Raw genomic sequence first — 16,209 nt, forward strand, 5'->3', positions numbered from 1 at the left:
GGGGACATGGGGAGGGAAACAGGGCCCACTGCTGTCACACCCCAGCAAGGCATCGAATGTCCTCATCAGGAGAGGAAAAAAAGAGGGAGTCTTTTAAGTCCCAGCTCCCTCTGTGTCTCCCTCTATGACCTCAACTCCCTTGTGAGACACAAAGCACAGCTCCCAGCCATGAGCCAAGAAATGCTGCCTTGCATTCAATGCCCCCCCCGAACCCCCCCACCCCCCCCACATCTGACTGCCACGGAGCAGATTCAAATATGCTCAGGCTTGAATTCCAGAGAAAAAAGACAGGAACTCTGCGGTCCCCTGGGGGAGGGCAGCTGACCCCTCCTCCAGCCCCACCGGCCAGGGCCGAGCCCCTGCAGCCAGTTCCCCCCCACCCCCACCCCGGCCCCATGCCCTCCACGTCCCTTTGATAAGTCTGAACTGGGACAGGATGCCAGGGCCCTGCTGGTCTTGGGCTCCAGCAAGAGCCTGGATCATGAGTGCCCTTCTCTTGGGAGCTCAGCCTGTGCAATGTGCCAGGGAAATGTTTCCACAGATTAGTGCCTCCTGGGGTGGGACAGCCGTAGCAGGTGGCAGGAATGGGGCAGGGGAGGGAGCAAAGCCCAGGGAGCCCTTGGGAGGAGCCCAAGGACAGAGGCTTTCTTCTCCAGGCTCCAACCTCCAGAACCAGGAGGTCTGGGGGTTCCTTCAAAGCTTCCTGTCTCAGCTGCACCCCTCAGTGACCAGCTGATGCTGCATGGATCATTTTATTTGACCAATCGTTGTGGTAATTATGGTAGTATCTTAGTTTGACTAAGTCCTGCCCAGGTATAGAATAAACTGGCAGGTAAAGGGAGGGATGCAGGGGCAGGAGAGGAGAGATGAAGAGCCAGCTTCATGAACAATCCAAAAAAGGGAGTTCCTGTCATGGCACAGCAGAAATGAATCTGACTAGGAACCATGAGATTGCAGGTTCAATCCCTGGCCTCGTTCAGTGGGTTAAGCACCTGGCGTTGCTGTGAGCTGCGGTGTAGGTCACAGACATGGCTTGGATCTGGCGTTGCTGTGGCTGTGGTGTAGGCTGGCAGCTGTAGCTCCGATTTGACCCCTACCCTGGGAACCTCCATACGCCATGGGTGCAGCCCTTGAAAAAAAAAAAAAAATCCAAAAAAGGAGGGAAGAGAAAGGAAAGAAAATCACACCAAGAAGCAGTGTATAAGCCATGGAGAAGGCAGCCCAATAAGTGTGCCCTAAATAAAATACTCGTAGAAGGTAAAACTTGGTTGGTACTTTTCAAATCTGCATTTACTAAATCAGGCCTTAACGAGTGGAAGACAAACCAGCTATCTTCTAACATATGGACAAGAAGGCAGTAAATGCCCATCTGCTGAAGGATGGCACTGTCGGCAGGAAGGGCGAAGGTGGGTTCCTGGTGGCCTTCACTTCTCCCTGGCCTTGTTCGTGGGTGAATTTAGGGATGATCAAGGCAGGTGGGCAAGGTGGTTTTGACCAGAAGCTTCATCAACACCGGCTTTCCCCTTGGGTTAGTCCTGGCCCAGCATCAGGCACCCCTAAACCAGCAGGCTCCCTGACCTCACAGTTCATGCAGGTGAGGAACTGGCCTGGGGTCTGTGTCAGCATCCTGGATAAACTCGAAAATGAACTTCACTTGCCTCTCGTAGGCTTGGACTGAGATTCTCTCATTGATTCCATGCACGCTGAAGGAGGAGAGTCCATTGCTATAGTACAGGTGTTATTACAGAGCGCCACGCCCCCCACCCCACCCCGGCCCCATTCCCTGAAGCCACTGTCCTTTGACCCTCCAGGGGTAGCATGTGGGCAAGCTGGGAGTGGCTGTTTGTAAGAAGTGAGGTTTCACACGACCTGCTTGGTCATCTGTCCCAGGATCCATGCCCATGGCAAAGAACATTAGGGGAGGATAATAATAAACTCGTAGTTCAAGATCACCGCTTGCTCTGGAATCCATTAGATCATTTCAACATTATCTTTGTAATTCTAAGGCCAGAGTCCCAGCTAGACTTCTCTCTAAGCCAGCTGCCTCCCCCTCATTATTAGGGGCACAAGTGGTTAGGGAGGGCATCTGCCCAGAGTATTACAGGGTTCTCTACTTCACCTAGGAACTCCACCATCAGGTCCACAACCTCCTCCACACAACACAACACAACACAACACAACACAACACAACACAACACAACACAACACCAAACCATACATGTAACCTCAAAGATGAAAGGAAATAAAAAATAGCTCCCTTTCCCCTGTCCCCTCAACCCCATTAAAAAACAAACAAAAAACTGTGAAATCTGTTCTTCTTTTTCTTTTTTGGCGTTTTTTTTTTTTTTTTTTTTTTTTTTTGTCTTTTTTGCCATTTCTTGGGCCGCTCCTGTGGCACATGGAGGTTCCCAGGCTAGGGGTCGAATCGGAGCTGTAGCCACCGGCCTACGCCACAGCCACAGCAACGCGGGATCCGAGCCTCGTCTGCAACCTACACCACAGCTCACGGCAACACCGGATCCTTAACCCACTGAGCAAGACCAGGGACTGAACCTGAATCGTCATGGATACTAGTCAGAGTCACTTCCGCTGTGCCACAACGGGAACTCCTAAAATCTGTTCTTAAGCTCATATTCAAATTGTTTTGTTGGCAACTGACTTACGACAAAGACATCAGAGCTGGATGTGGTAAGGAGTAGAGAGGAAATGGACATCATCCCCTCATACCCTGGGACTAAAAATCTGCTGAAGAACCCACAGAGAGTAATTCACACACAGCAGTTGAAATGTGAGCATGTCTTAGATTCCTACAGTATGTTTGCTTTTGAGAATTCAAAGCATGGACCCACCTTTGACCTCAAATGCGTCTGTATTTCACTGACTGGTAACTGCCAACTCTGGAGTCTCCCGTTTTTGGGGAGAAAATGAGATCATAGGGGACGTACTCTCTCAAAGGGAGGAAGGGGTGGGGACAGCACCCATGGCTTCTGATTCTACCAGGTTCCTTTCAATCATCTGATGGTCTCCATCTCTGAAAAACAGTCACCCATTCCCACAAGTTTCGGGGAGTGGTGAGATTGTGGCACTGAGGAATGTTGGCCAGTTGGGTTCTACAGTGTCTTTTAGTTTGTGCAAACCCTGGCTTTCACCCATGCTGTGGACTGTCAAGAGAACAGGGGCGTGGAAGGGACAGGTCATATGTAACTTCTCTCTCCCCCAGGCTGTCCAAACCTGTTCCACATACTCACAAGCGGAAGCTCTGTGGCTGCAGGTAGAGGGGGTTGAACAGGTAGATGCCAGTGGTGAGGTTCGAATAGTGTCTGCTGTCTGTGTTGCCAACACATGTACCTGGAAAGGGAGAATCAAGAAGAGTGGGCTTTTGGAGTTCCCGTCGTGGCTCAGGGGTTAATGAATCTGACTAGGAACCACAAGGTTGTGGGTTCGATCCCTGGTCTTGCTCACTGGGTTAAGGATCCAGTGTTGCTGTGAGCTGTGGTGTAGGTCACAGACTCAGCTTGGATCCTGAGTTACTGTGGCTCTGGTGTAGGCCGGCAGCTACAGCTCCAATTCAACCCCTAGACTGGGAACCTCCATATGCCGCAGGTGGGGCCCTAAAAAAAAAAAAAAAAAATTGAGACCTTTGGGTGACCAGAGAAAATATCTGGCCCTTCCTTGGGAGAATGCAGCTGTGAGTGTTTGTCCTCCAGGCTACCCACTCTCAAAACCTTTCTAAAACACTTTTTCAGCCAGGAACATGGGAACATGGGATCTTCTTCCAAAGGTGTTCATGAGACATCCCTTGAATGGTCCAAAACTAAGTGCCTGCTTTCCGTGATGACCATGGAGGCCAACAGCTTCACTTCGTACCCATAGCCAGTTATTCTAGAAAGCTAGCTATCCAGAAATCCAAGGACCACTTCTTTATTGCTTGAGCTTTCTTGCATATCATCCAGGTCAGAAATAAATACTCCCTGGGGGGAATGTGACTGCTATAAAGTGCAGTCCTCCTAAAGTGGAATGTATTTTCCTGTATCCTTCTTTTTTTTTTTTTTTGGTCTTTTTAGGGCCACACCTGTGGCATATGGAGGTTCCCAGGCTAGGGGTCCAGTTGGAGCTGTAGCCATAAGCCTGCACCAGAGCCACAGCAACTCAGGATCTGAGCCTCGTGTGTGACCTACACCACAGCTCATGGCAATGCCAGATCCTCAACCCAGTGAGCAAGACCAGGGATCGAACCCGCGTCCTCATGGATGCTAGTCGGGTTCGATAACCACTGAGCCACGACGGGAACCCTATTTTCCTGTTATTCTTGTCCTCTGAAAAAGGACTCTGTCTTCTTAGAGTCAAACTTCACATTTGGAAAGTCCTAGGAGACCCTCCTGATGGTAGCACGTCACCCGACTCCCCATCAAGGGCTAGGCCTTGTTCCAGTAGGAGGGTTCTTGGAAAAAAAGACCCCTTGGAGCATCAGTTGAAGTGTGTGGGATGACTTGGGATGGTAACTTGTGTTTTGTTCTACTTTCCACTCTTGGTTTCACATGAGAACTCAGCCCCTTCACCACTTCTTGCTTTGGGGATTTCTGCCAGTTGATGTCTGCCTTTCTTCATTCTGCTGAAAGTCTTAATTCTGCCAATGGGATTATGGCAGGTGCCCTGGAGGGAGAAGGTAAGGTGGGGGGTCTTTGAGGGCCAAGAGAGGAGAATGCGGAATGTGGAAGCCAGGATTCCTAGATGGTGAGGACCCAGGCCCTGCTCTGTGGCAGAAATCCAAGGAGTGGCAAATCTCAGAGAGCTATGCTTAGGGAGGATCTTGGGTCTAGACAGGCCAGGGAATCCGAGGAAATCTGCAACCTGAAGTGACCTTGTGGCCAGGATTACGGATGTCTCAGAGGGAACCACAAGGACTGATGACCATGGGCTAAGGGATCCTAATGCTACACTATTGCATAAGACCCCGAAGGCCTGATTGAAGGTGGGAGTGATGTTTGGAGGCCTCAATAATGTCTGAGGTTGAGGAATTCTCATTGTGGCTCAGCAGTTAATGAACCCAACTAACATCCATGAGGATGCAGATTCAATCCCTGGCCTCGCTCAGTGGGTTGAGGATCGGTGTTGCTGTGAGCTGTGGTGTAGGTCACAGATGTGGCTCAGATTGCACATTGTTGAGGCTCTTCATAGGTGGGTAGTTACGGCTCTGATTGGACCCATAGCCTGGGGACCTTGAGATGCTGTGGGGGTGGCCCTAAAAAGACAAAAAAATAATAATGCCTGAGGCTGAATTTCTGAGGAGTCGTACAGATTTAAGTTGATTAAAAAACCAAGGCTGTTTTTTTTTTTCTTTTTCTTTCCACACCTGAGGAGTTTGGGGATGCAGAATTTCACAGAAATCCCTTTAAGGGCCATGACTAGCACAGGGGTGGGACCTAAGTCTTAGCTTGGGAAATGAGGGCATTCATGATTAAAGCTAGCTAAAAGGGACATGGGCACAGGTCTTTACATTAGAGCATCTCTTCCTCATATCACAGACATGAGATTCTCAAACTGTGGTTAGCCGGCCTTTGGTGTCAGATTCACCCGGGCTATTTGTTAAAAGGGCAGATTCCAGGGTCTTCTCCAGAGCTGGTTAACCTTAATCTTTGGGAGTGGGTCCAGATAATCCGCATTTTATTAATTTCCTTAGGCAATCCTCTTTTCCTCCTAATTTTTTTTTGTTTTTGTTTTGTTTTTTTTAGGGCCACACTCGAGGCATATGGAGATTCCCAGACTACGGGATGAATTGGAGCTGTACCTGCTGGCCTACACCAGAGCCACAGCCACAGGGGATCTGGCCATGTCTGCCACCTTCACCACAGCTCCTGGCAATGCTGGGTTCTTAACCTACTGAGCAAGGTCAGGGATCAAACCCACAACCTCATGGTTCCTAGTTGGACTCATTTCTGCTGCGCCACAACGGGAACTCCTCCTCTTAAATATTGAGGACCACTGTCTATACAGCGAAGATTTGGAAGGTATGCTGGTGAACTGGGGAAGGGGCATAGGGGCATGCTACTGGGAGAGGTGAAGGGGGTCCATGCAGTTGGTTCAGCCAGGAAGAGTTTCTTGGCTGCGGAGTCTGAGCTCTATTGCTGAGCAGTCACCTAGAATGGATCAGAACCAGATTGGAGGGAACCTGGCCCCTCTCTGTGGCTCCTCCAGAGGAGGGGGCATCTGGGTCTATCCCCTCCTCTGTGCCAGGGTGGCTGGTTTAGGTCAAGCAAGGACCCGGGCTTGGCTGACCTAATTTATTGTTTCTGCTCTTATCCTGTTTGCTTTCTCACTTCCACTCAGAGGGGAAAATACAGTTCCAGTCCCATTAGGAGAGGAAGCAGCCAGCTGTTTCCAGGCTGAACAGCTGGGGTGGGGGTGGGGCAGTGGACACCAGATAGGAAACAGTTCCAGCCCCCGCCTCCCCCCAGCCACAGCCGATGAGGTCATTACCTGGGACAACAATGTTGACTTCCGGGAAGACAGACTGTATGGTCTGGCGGAGCAGCTGGTAGCCCAAGGCCTGATCATCATAGGGGCTAATGGGTGGGGGGTCAAAGGCATTCAATACATGGAACTGGACCCGGTCGTCTGCCACAATGTCCTTGGCTAGTTTTAGGACCTTGAGGGAGGACACAAAGGGAGTTTGATTTTGTAGTGATCTGCTATCCAAGGACCACATGGATTCAAGCAATCCTGATTTCTCTCCAGCAAGGCAGAGCCCTGGGGTTTACAGAGGAGACTCGTTTTTTATTTATTTATTTATTTATTTTTGTCTTTTTGCCTTTTCTTGAGCTGCTCCCATGGCATATGGAGGTTCCCAGGCTAGGGGTCGAATCGGAGCTGTAGCCACTGGCCTACGCCAGAGCCACAGCAACGTGGGATCCGAGCTGAGTCTGTGACCTACACCACAGCTCACGGCAACGCCGGATCCTTAACCTGCCGAGCAAGGCCAGGGACTGAACCCGCAACCTCACGGTTCCTAGTCGGATTCGTTAACCACTGTGCCATGACGGGAACTCTGAGACTAGTTTTTCAGTCTTAGTACCTCAATTTCAGCTGACGGGTTGTAGGAGATAGGAGAGCTGGGTCTTCCTGGAAATCTACAGCGTGGTGGATTTACCTTAAATGTCTGGGGGGCTTGCCTCACAGCCACAAGGCAGGTGCGGGGTAGGGAAATCAGCAAATTGCATCCTCCCCCATGGGTTGTGATCCATGGGCTGGGTGCAAAGGTAGAGGAGACAGCATGGTGATGTCATCCATCTCCAGGCCGGTGGATGGATAAGGATGACCTCACTTCAGCCTGGGAGCCTCAGACAGGTGGTGACAGGGTCATACACTTTCTTCTCTCTGGGCATCCTTGCTTCCTGTTTGTAACCAACAGCAGTGGAGCCAGGAAGATGAGCTCAACAGACAAAAAGTCAGGAGTTGGGGGGCTGGTATTCAAGGTTTCTCTCTGTGCCTCTTTTCCTCAGGAAGGAACCTGAGGAAGCTTCTAGAAAAGTTGGTCTAAAATGACTAGAGTTGAACTCAGCAAAAGTCCTAGTCCCTGGCAGGATGCAGACCAGACCCTGAGGATCAGGTCACATGGAGCCATGTAGGAATGGACCAGAAGGCTAGCTAAGGATGGCTCTGCCCAAACCCACTCAGCCATCCAGGGAAAACCTTAGCACTATGTCGACCCATTCGCGCTACAGTTGCTTTAGAATTATCTCTGCCCTAGAAAGGGGAGCACCTCATAGCTGGGGGGCATTATCTCAAGAGGACCCCTTTTAGGTCAGTGTCCCCTAGAAAAAGCATGCTATTAGCTGAGTCTGGAAAGGAAATGAGGGTTCCTACCTCTGTCTTAGAAACCATCTGAGTCAAACCACATTTCCTGCTGGGGGGGCTGGGGGAGGGGTCAACTTATCAGAGTTTATTTTCACTCCGGCACTTATGTCTCAAATGCTCTAATACAAAAATTAAAATATAGTCTGGATATATTCTTTTTTTGTCTTTTCTTTAGGGCTGTACCCGTGGCATATGGAGGTTCCCAGGCTAGGGGTCGAATCGGACCTGTAGCTGCTGGCCCATGCCACAGTCACAGCAACGCAAGATCCGAGCCACATCTGTGACCTACACCACAGCTCCTGGCAAGGCCGAATCCTTAACCCACTGAGTGAGGCCAGAGATTGAACCTGTGTCCTCATGGATGCTAGTCAGATTTGTTTCTGCTGAGCCATGACGGGAACTCCATTGTCTGGATATATTCTTGATCCACTGGGAGGTTCCTGGTCATCCCCTATAAGGTGGGTTGGGACTGTGCCTTCTGCCCCCTGCCCCAAATTACTTAAAGATTCCTGCCTCCAGAAACTGAAGAGGGCAAAGAGATTGGACCTCCTTCAGTGACAGCCACAAGAGCCCAGGTGTCCCACAAGCTGCTAGGCTAGGTCCAGACTCAAAGACAGGGGTTGTGTCTACCTCATTTTTATATTTCTAGTGCCAAGAACATAAGAGGCATGTAATGGGAGTTCTGCTGGGGCACAGTGGGTTAAGAATCTGATTGCAGTGGCTCTGGTTGCTGCAGAGGTGCCGGTTCTATCTCTGGCCTGGCACTGTGGGTTAAAGGATCTGGTGTTGCTGCAACTGTTGTGTAGGTCACAGCTTTGGCTTGGATTCAATCCCTGACCTAGGAACTTCCATATACATGGGTGTGGCCATTAAAAAAAAAAAAAAAAAAAGGCACGCAATAAGTGTTGGATACCCAAAGTTGTGGGGGTTTTTTGTTTTGTTTTTTTCTTTTTAGGGCTTGTGCCTGCAGTATATGGGGGTTCCCAGGCTAGGGGGTTGAATTGGAGCTGTAGCTACCAGCCTATACCAGAGCCACAGCAATGTGGGATCCAAGCCACATCTGCAACCTACACCACAGCTCATGGCAACGCCGAATCTTTAACTCACTGAGCAAGGTCAGGGATCAAAATTGCGTCCTCGTGGATGCTAGTCAGATTGGTTTCTACTGAGCCACGACAGGAACTCCTGGATACACAAAGTTTTAAAGATGCGAACAAGAGTTCCCTGGTGGCAGTGGTTTAAGGATCTGGCATTGTCACTGCTGTGCTGCAGGTTTAATCCCTAGCCCTGGAACTTCCACATGTTGTGGGCATAGCCAAAAAACAAGCAAGCAAACAAACAAAAAACCCCTCAAGAAACAAACCATAAAGATGTGAGCCAATAAAAATAATAATGGGAGTTGTCTTATTAAGGAACTTGCCCAAGGTTGATATAGTTGCTGGGCTGGGTATCTGAATGTGATCTGACTTCACAAGGATGATGCTTTACTGCTTCCAAAGTATCTACAGGTTGAGGCATCATGGAGTAGAGCCAGAAAGAAGGTGGACACTTAAGATGGATTCCTTAGCGGTATGAATTTTGACCCAGGATTGGAAGGAAGGATATGAAACTGATGGAGAAGAGGCAAGAAGACAGTCTGAGCATGGAGGGGGCATGCACAAAAACTGAGGGCTAACACCAAACTTTGTGCCCCAGACAGCCACTTAGAGCTGTGTGACCTTGGGCAAACTCCTCGACTCTGCATCTCAGCTTGCTCATCTGTTAACAGAAGGATAATAGTAGCACCGACCTGGTAAGGTGGCTGTGACCATTACTGGACTATATGTGATGTGCTCAAGCTGGTCCCTGGCACACAGTCAACACTCAGTGTGGGTTAGCTGTTATTCACCTGTTTAGAATAGAGGGACCATCCTAGGCAATAATCCAAGGCACAAGGATGAGACTAAAAGAAGGGACTCATCAATGGTGGGAGGGACCTCAAAGGGCACTTTAGAGGATATTAACCCCTCATTTCTCAGAGCTCCTATAGACCTCCTAGCACATCCCTGTGTTATGTTGTTTTCTGTTTTACGCGAAGCTATACTTTCCTCTCAAGTGAATGATAACTTTAAAAACTGGTAAGGTCTTTAGAGTCAGCAAGACCAGCTTCATCTGGCATTTCTGTTGTGGCTCAGCAGAAACGAATCTGACTAGTATCCATGAGGATGCAGGTTGGATCCCTGCTCAGTGGGTTAAGGATCCGGCGTTGCCGTGAGCTGGGGTGTAGGTTGCAGACACAGCTCAGATCTGGGGTTGCTGTGGCTATGAAATAGGCCAGGGGCAACAGTTCTGATTCGATCCCGACCTAGCCTGGGCACCACCATATGCCATGGGTGCAGCCCTTACAAAGACAAAAAAAAAAAAAAAAAAAAAAGCAGCTTTGTCCCGCTGAAAGGACATTAGAACATTCATAACAGGCTGTCATCAGCTTGTGCTTGAATAGTTCCAGTGGCAGAAAAGGTCACCATCATGTGCTTTAATCCATTCCACCTGTGAACAACTCTTACACGAATGTCTTTCTAATAATAAACTGAGATACGGCTTCTTGGAGCATCTAACCTCCCCCACCTCTCTCTCTCTTTTTTTTGATATTCTGTATAGTCTGCAGGATATAATATAGTGCTAGACATATCCGAATTGAGCCTCTGTTGAGATTATAGGTCTGGGCTCTTGCTGCCTGCATGCTGTCCCCAGGTCTTTGCTGCTTCTTGGGTCTCAGTATGAAAACCCCCTCAGAGAGGACTGACCACTATCTTTACTTTATTAATTAATTAGTTAATTAATTTCGCTTTTTAGGCCACTCCTGTGGCACATGGAGGTTCCCAGGCTAGGGGTCGAATCAGAGCTTCAGCTGCCGGCCTACACCACAGCCACAGCAATTCAGGATTTGAGCTGCATCTGCAACCACCTCCACTCCTAAATCACTTTGTGACACATCATTCTACGATTTTCTTTGTGGTTCCTTCTCCTCAAAAAAAGACCACGTTGTTCATTTATTTGATCACTTGCTTATTGCTGTCTCGTCCCCACTAGCTCATAAGCACCTTTAGAATGGGAATCTTGGCTGCCTTGGTCACCATTTTCCCAAGTGCTTGGAAGAATGTCTAGCCTGCAGTAGCCACTCAATAAACATTTGAATGAATAGGGAGTTCCCGTCGTGGCGCAGTGGTTAACGAATCCAGCTAGGAACCATGAGGACACAGGTTCAATCCCTGGCCTTGCTCAGTGGGTTAAGGATCTGGCGTTGCTGTGAACCGTGGTGTAGGTCGCAGATGCAGCTCGGATTCCGAGTTGCGTGGCTGTGGTGTAGGCCGGCAGCTATAGCTCTGATTAGACCCCTAGCCTGGGAACCTCCATATGCCACAGGAGCGGCCCTAGAAAAGGCAAAAAGACAAAAACAAACACTTGAATGAATAAATGAAGAAAGGAATTTCCTACAAAACACTCAAGCTAGGTGGGCGTTCAGCTTCAGAGAAGCTCATTACCATCTAAGGTGCCATCCTCCAAAGCTCTCCTTTAAGTGGGGGCTCCCTGAAACATCTCCCAGTGGCCTTATTTCTACTTCCTGAGGCCCATTCAGAACAAACTTTCCTTTCTACATGCTTTCCTGATACATTTCTCAAGGCTCTTATTCCTCATAGGTGACTGCTGAAGACCCATCTATACCCACAACATGGGAGAGACCAGTTAAAGGTGGAGAGAGAGGGCACTTGGAGTTCCTGTTGTGGGTCAGTGGTTAATGAACTCGACTAGGATCCATGAGGATGAGGGTTCTATCCCTGGCCTTGCTCAGTGGGTTAAGGATCTGGGGTTTCCGTGAGCTGTGGTGTTGATTGCAGGTGCAGCTCAGATCCTGAATTGCTGTGGTTGTGGTGTAGGCCAGCAGCTACAGCTCCGATTAGATCCCTAGCCTGGGAACCTCCATATGCCAAGGGTGCAGCCCCAAAATGACCAAAGAGGGCACTGGGGGCCATCTCTGTCCTCCCTGGGTCCATCCCCAAACTCTGCACACTTGGCCCTCTCTATTTCTCTGATGCACAGAATCAGGACATGAGGGACAGGAGTGACCAGGACACAGAGGTGCCATGTACTTTGGGGATGATGGGGGCTTTCCATTCCTCCCCTGGGGCAGGTGTGCAGGGTGGGCTGAGGGATTCCACAGATTTCATCAGCTAGGCCGGGACGGAAGGCCACTGTGGCAGGCGACAGGAGAGCCGGGGAGCGTGCCAGCACCTGGGGAGATGAAAGCCCCCGCTGGTGGAAAACAGCCCTCGGAAAGGGCATGGAGTTGGAATAAGGCTGGAAAAAAACTGGTGGAAAGAAGCTCAGTTAGGGGAATTCAGTGATTTCCTGGCCCCTGAGCCCCCAGGGAGAGGACAAAGGTTGGCACTGGATGAAAAGCAGCAGAGCCCAGGGCCTACACTGTCCCAGCTCCCTGCCAAAGCTGGGTGACTCTGGGCAGGCTGTCAACTTGACCCCCACCCTGTGTGAGGATACCCGGCACTCCCCAAGGGGAAGACTCTAGGGAGAAAGGACCCCAGAAATCTAAGCGTGGCAGACCCTCGACACATCTGCCCCTTCCCTTAGAACATTCATTCATCCTGCAGTTGTTCGATTGCCTCTTTTGATTTTTTTTTTTTTTTTTTTTTTTTTTTTTTTGTCATTTGTCTTTTTAGGGCTCCACCCATGGCATATGGAGGTTCCCGCTAGGGGTCTAATCGGAGCTGTTGCTACCAGCCAACACCAGAGCCACAGCAATGCCAGATCTGAGCCACATCTGCAACCTACACCACAGCTCACGGCAACGCCGGATCCCTAACCCACTGAGCAAGGCCGGGGATCAAACCTGAAGCCTCATGGTTCCTAGTCCGATTCATTTCCACTGTGCCATGATGGGAACTCCCTCTTTTGATCATTTTTTAAAGGATCAGATTTACCTTTTGAATTGTTTTTAGCTCGCCCTGATGTTTAAGCTGGCCTTTCCTACATCTCTGTGTATTTTTTTTTTCTTTTTGGTCATAGCATCCCACATCAGTGGCTTGATGTGGGATCTCAGTTCCCAGACCAGGGACCAAACCCAGGCCATAGGAGTGAAAGCGTGAATCCTAACCACGAGACCACCAGGGAACTCCCATGGTCTATGTATTTCTTCTCACCCTTAGCTTTCAGCTCAAATGTCACATCCTTGAGGAAGCCTTGCCTGACCCCTAGACAAGGTCCGATTCCTTGTCATATATTGTGCAATAGCACTCAGCCCCCTTTCCTCATAGCACTCTGCATGTTTTGCATTTACACATTCATTTTTATAACTTTCACTTTTTTCTTTTTTCATTTTTATAACTTTTAAATTGATGTTCATAGCAGACCACTGCAAGGCTCTGTCCACAACCCTCTTTTTTTTTTTTCTTTTTTCTTTCTGTCTTTTTAGGGCCATGCCCATGGCATATGGATGTTCCCAGGCTAAGGGTTGAATTGGAGCTATAGCTGCTGGCCTATGCCACAGCCACAGCAATGCAAGATCCAAGCTGCACCTGTGATATACACCCCACAGCTCATGGCAATGCTGGATCCTTAACCCACTGAGTGAGGCCAGGGATCGAACCTGCATCCTCATGGATACTAGTCAGATTTATTTCCACTGAGCCACGATGGGAACTCCCCACAACTCTCTTTTGTCCAAACTTTACACACCATTCCTATGGGATTTTATTAACTGTAGAGGTTTCAATCAATAATACTCCAGCCTCCACCTCTTAGACCTGAGGTATTTATAATTGCCTATTAATATAAGCATCTCAAATTTCTTTTTCTTTTTCTTTTTTTTTTATGGCTGTGCCTACGGCATGTGGAAGTTCCTGGGTCAGGGATGGAATCCAGGCTGCAGCTGTGACCTATCGCCAAAGCTGTGGCAATGCTGGATCCTTAACCCGCTGGGCTGGAACCCATGCCTCCACAGCAACCCAGTCACTGCAGTCAGATTCTTAACTTGCTGTGCCAAAGTGGGAACTCTTCAAATTTCTAAACCATTATGTTTCTGTGTGAATTGGCTCTTCTTCCTGAATTCCCAATCTCAGTTAAAGGCATCAGCACCTGGTTAACTACCCGGGTTTAAAACCTTGGAGCAGTCCTGCCTCTCCCTCACCCCACATCCATTACCCAGGGTGTCCTGCTGGACCCATCCCTCACACCTCTGGTGGTGCCTTCTTCTCCACCTCATGACCACAGCCTAAGTTCAGACCTCCATACCCACTGCCCAGATGTTGCAACAGCTCATCTGTTTCTTCTTACTCCAGTGCTTCCTCAGCATCACCTCTAGCCCTGTCTCCCTGAAAGAGAATCTGAGCCTATCACAGCCCTGTTTGAAGACCTCTGACAGTCCTTGTTTGTCCACAGATTAGAGCCCAAACTCCTTGGCATGGCACACAAGGCCTGGATCCCCAAACTACAACTTCATTTTCATCTCTCATCACTTCTTCCCAGTTTATCCTACACTTAGACTTGACTTTAGCCTTACTCTGAGTGCCTTACTTCTGGCAAAGTCCTATTTGTCCTTTAAGTTCCAGCTCAGATTTCTAGTGATCAGAAAAGACTTTCTTTCTTTTTATTTCTTTATTTTTTTGTTTCTTCCGCAGCATATGGAGTTCCCGGGCTAGGAATCAGATCTGAACCACAGTTGTGACCTAGGATGCAGCTGTAGTAAAGCCACATCCTTTAACCTACTGTGCTGGGCCGGGGATTGAATCTGCATCCTGATGCAACAGAGATGCCATGGATCCCGTTGTGCCACAGCACAAGACCTAGTTGATCCTTAGAGGTAAAAGCATCAGCCCTCTTCTTTGCCCTGGTCCTCTTCTTTGTCTGTCCCTCATTGTCACAATCCTAGTATAGTGTGGTGGCTAAAAGCACAGGCTTTGGAACTTATGCTGGATGTATAATCCTGGGCATAAGTTACTTAACTGTTTTGTTGGTCTGTTTTCCCTTTTAACTGAGGATAATGTATTTCCTACCTCATCGAGTCGTTATGGGGATTAAAAGACTGTGTGTATACCTAAGCAGAGGGCCAAGAGCATAGCAAGCCCACTATATGCATTTGTTACTATTGTTATCATCAATATGTGTCATTTATTATTGTTATCTTTCATCTCCCACCTCCAGACTCCAAGTTCCCCTGAGCCAGAGATCTCCTATCGTAGCCAAGCACCTGGAACATAGGAAGCCTTTGAAAAGTCGTGGAACAAATGAGAGACTGGGCCAGCTATGGGACTGCAGGTACACCCGAGTCCTGGCAGCCACACCTCAACTGATTCTGACCCAGTGGTTGGGAACACATGATACGTACCTCCTGGACAGTCTGTGCGGGGTGAATCCGGAAGTCGACGATGGCCTGGGCCACAGCGGGGATGACATTTACCTAGAGAGAGAACCACAAACCGTGGCTTGAGCTGACCTCACATCCCCCACACCTGATCCCTGCCCAGGAAATGCCAACTATCACCAGTAGAGGGAGAGGAAGCTACTGCGTTTTTGCATTTGGAGTGGAGAAGCAGTGAGATCCTGCTGTGTAGCACAGGGAACTATATCTAGTCCTTGGTGATGGAACATGATAGAGGATAACATGAGAAAAAGAATGCAAATATATGCATGACTGAGTCACTTAGCTGTGCAGTAGAGATTGACAGAACACTGTAAACTAACTCCAATGGAAAAAATAAAAGTCATTAAAAAAATACCAACCAAAACAGAAAAAGTCCAAGGCTTAATTTTTTTAGTCAGCCTGTCTTCTCTGCACCCTTGACATGTGGTCATGTTCAATGCTAGAGGTGTGTCTCAGCTTCAGGCCAGACCATCTTGCTTCTTGGTCCTGGAGGGGCTCACAGAAAGCTGCTCAAAGCACGACGGCTTTTGAAGTTCCCATCGTGGCTCAGTGGTTAATGAATCTGACTAGGAACCATGAGGTTGCAGGTTTGATCCCTGGCCTTGATCAGTGGACTAAGGATCTGGTGTTGCCGTGAGCTGTGGTGTAGGTTGCAGACCTGGCTCGGATCCTGCGTTGCTGTGGCTGTGGTGTAGGCTGGTGACTACAGCTCCGATATGACCTCTAGCCCGGGAACCCCCATAAACTGTGGGAGCAGCCCAAGAAATGGCAAAAAAAAAGACAAAAAAAAAAAAAAAAAGCAAGACAGCTTTCTCTGTGACCGCTCAGTCACCTGTGCTTTGGCCATGTGCAGTGCCACTGGCAATCCTCCTTGTGTGCTCTTTCCCAGGGCACCTGGGACATTTTTGCAGCGGTCAAGCATTAGTGCTTCTCAGGATGGG

General features: G+C 49.0%; 1 protein-coding gene across 12 annotated transcripts in view; it reads right to left on the reverse strand.

Moving 5' to 3' along the window:
- Positions 1–1,264: 1,264 nt before the first annotated feature.
- PM20D1 (peptidase M20 domain containing 1) overlaps positions 1,265–16,209 on the reverse strand; it is a 28,486-nt gene continuing 13,541 nt past the window's right edge. For 5 of the 12 annotated variants that reach the window (XR_014814351.1, XR_014814354.1, XM_084974448.1 and 2 more), the window contains 4 exons: positions 15,233–15,304; positions 6,478–6,646; positions 3,249–3,348; positions 1,265–1,703 (listed from right to left, as the gene is read on the reverse strand). Coding sequence is in view for 5 of the 12 variants with exons in the window: in XM_084974448.1 (XP_084830574.1) it covers positions 1,580–1,703; positions 3,249–3,348; positions 6,478–6,646; positions 15,233–15,304 (465 nt within the window). In the remaining 7 variants the exon portion in view is untranslated. 12 annotated transcript variants of the gene reach the window in all.

Source organism: Sus scrofa, chromosome 9 (genome assembly GCF_054392235.1).
Source record: "Sus scrofa isolate SSC_HxYL_T2T_F1_AM1 chromosome 9, Sscrofa_HxYL_maternal_Yorkshire_Landrace_v2.0, whole genome shotgun sequence".
NCBI classification, from domain to species: domain Eukaryota; kingdom Metazoa; phylum Chordata; class Mammalia; order Artiodactyla; family Suidae; genus Sus; species Sus scrofa.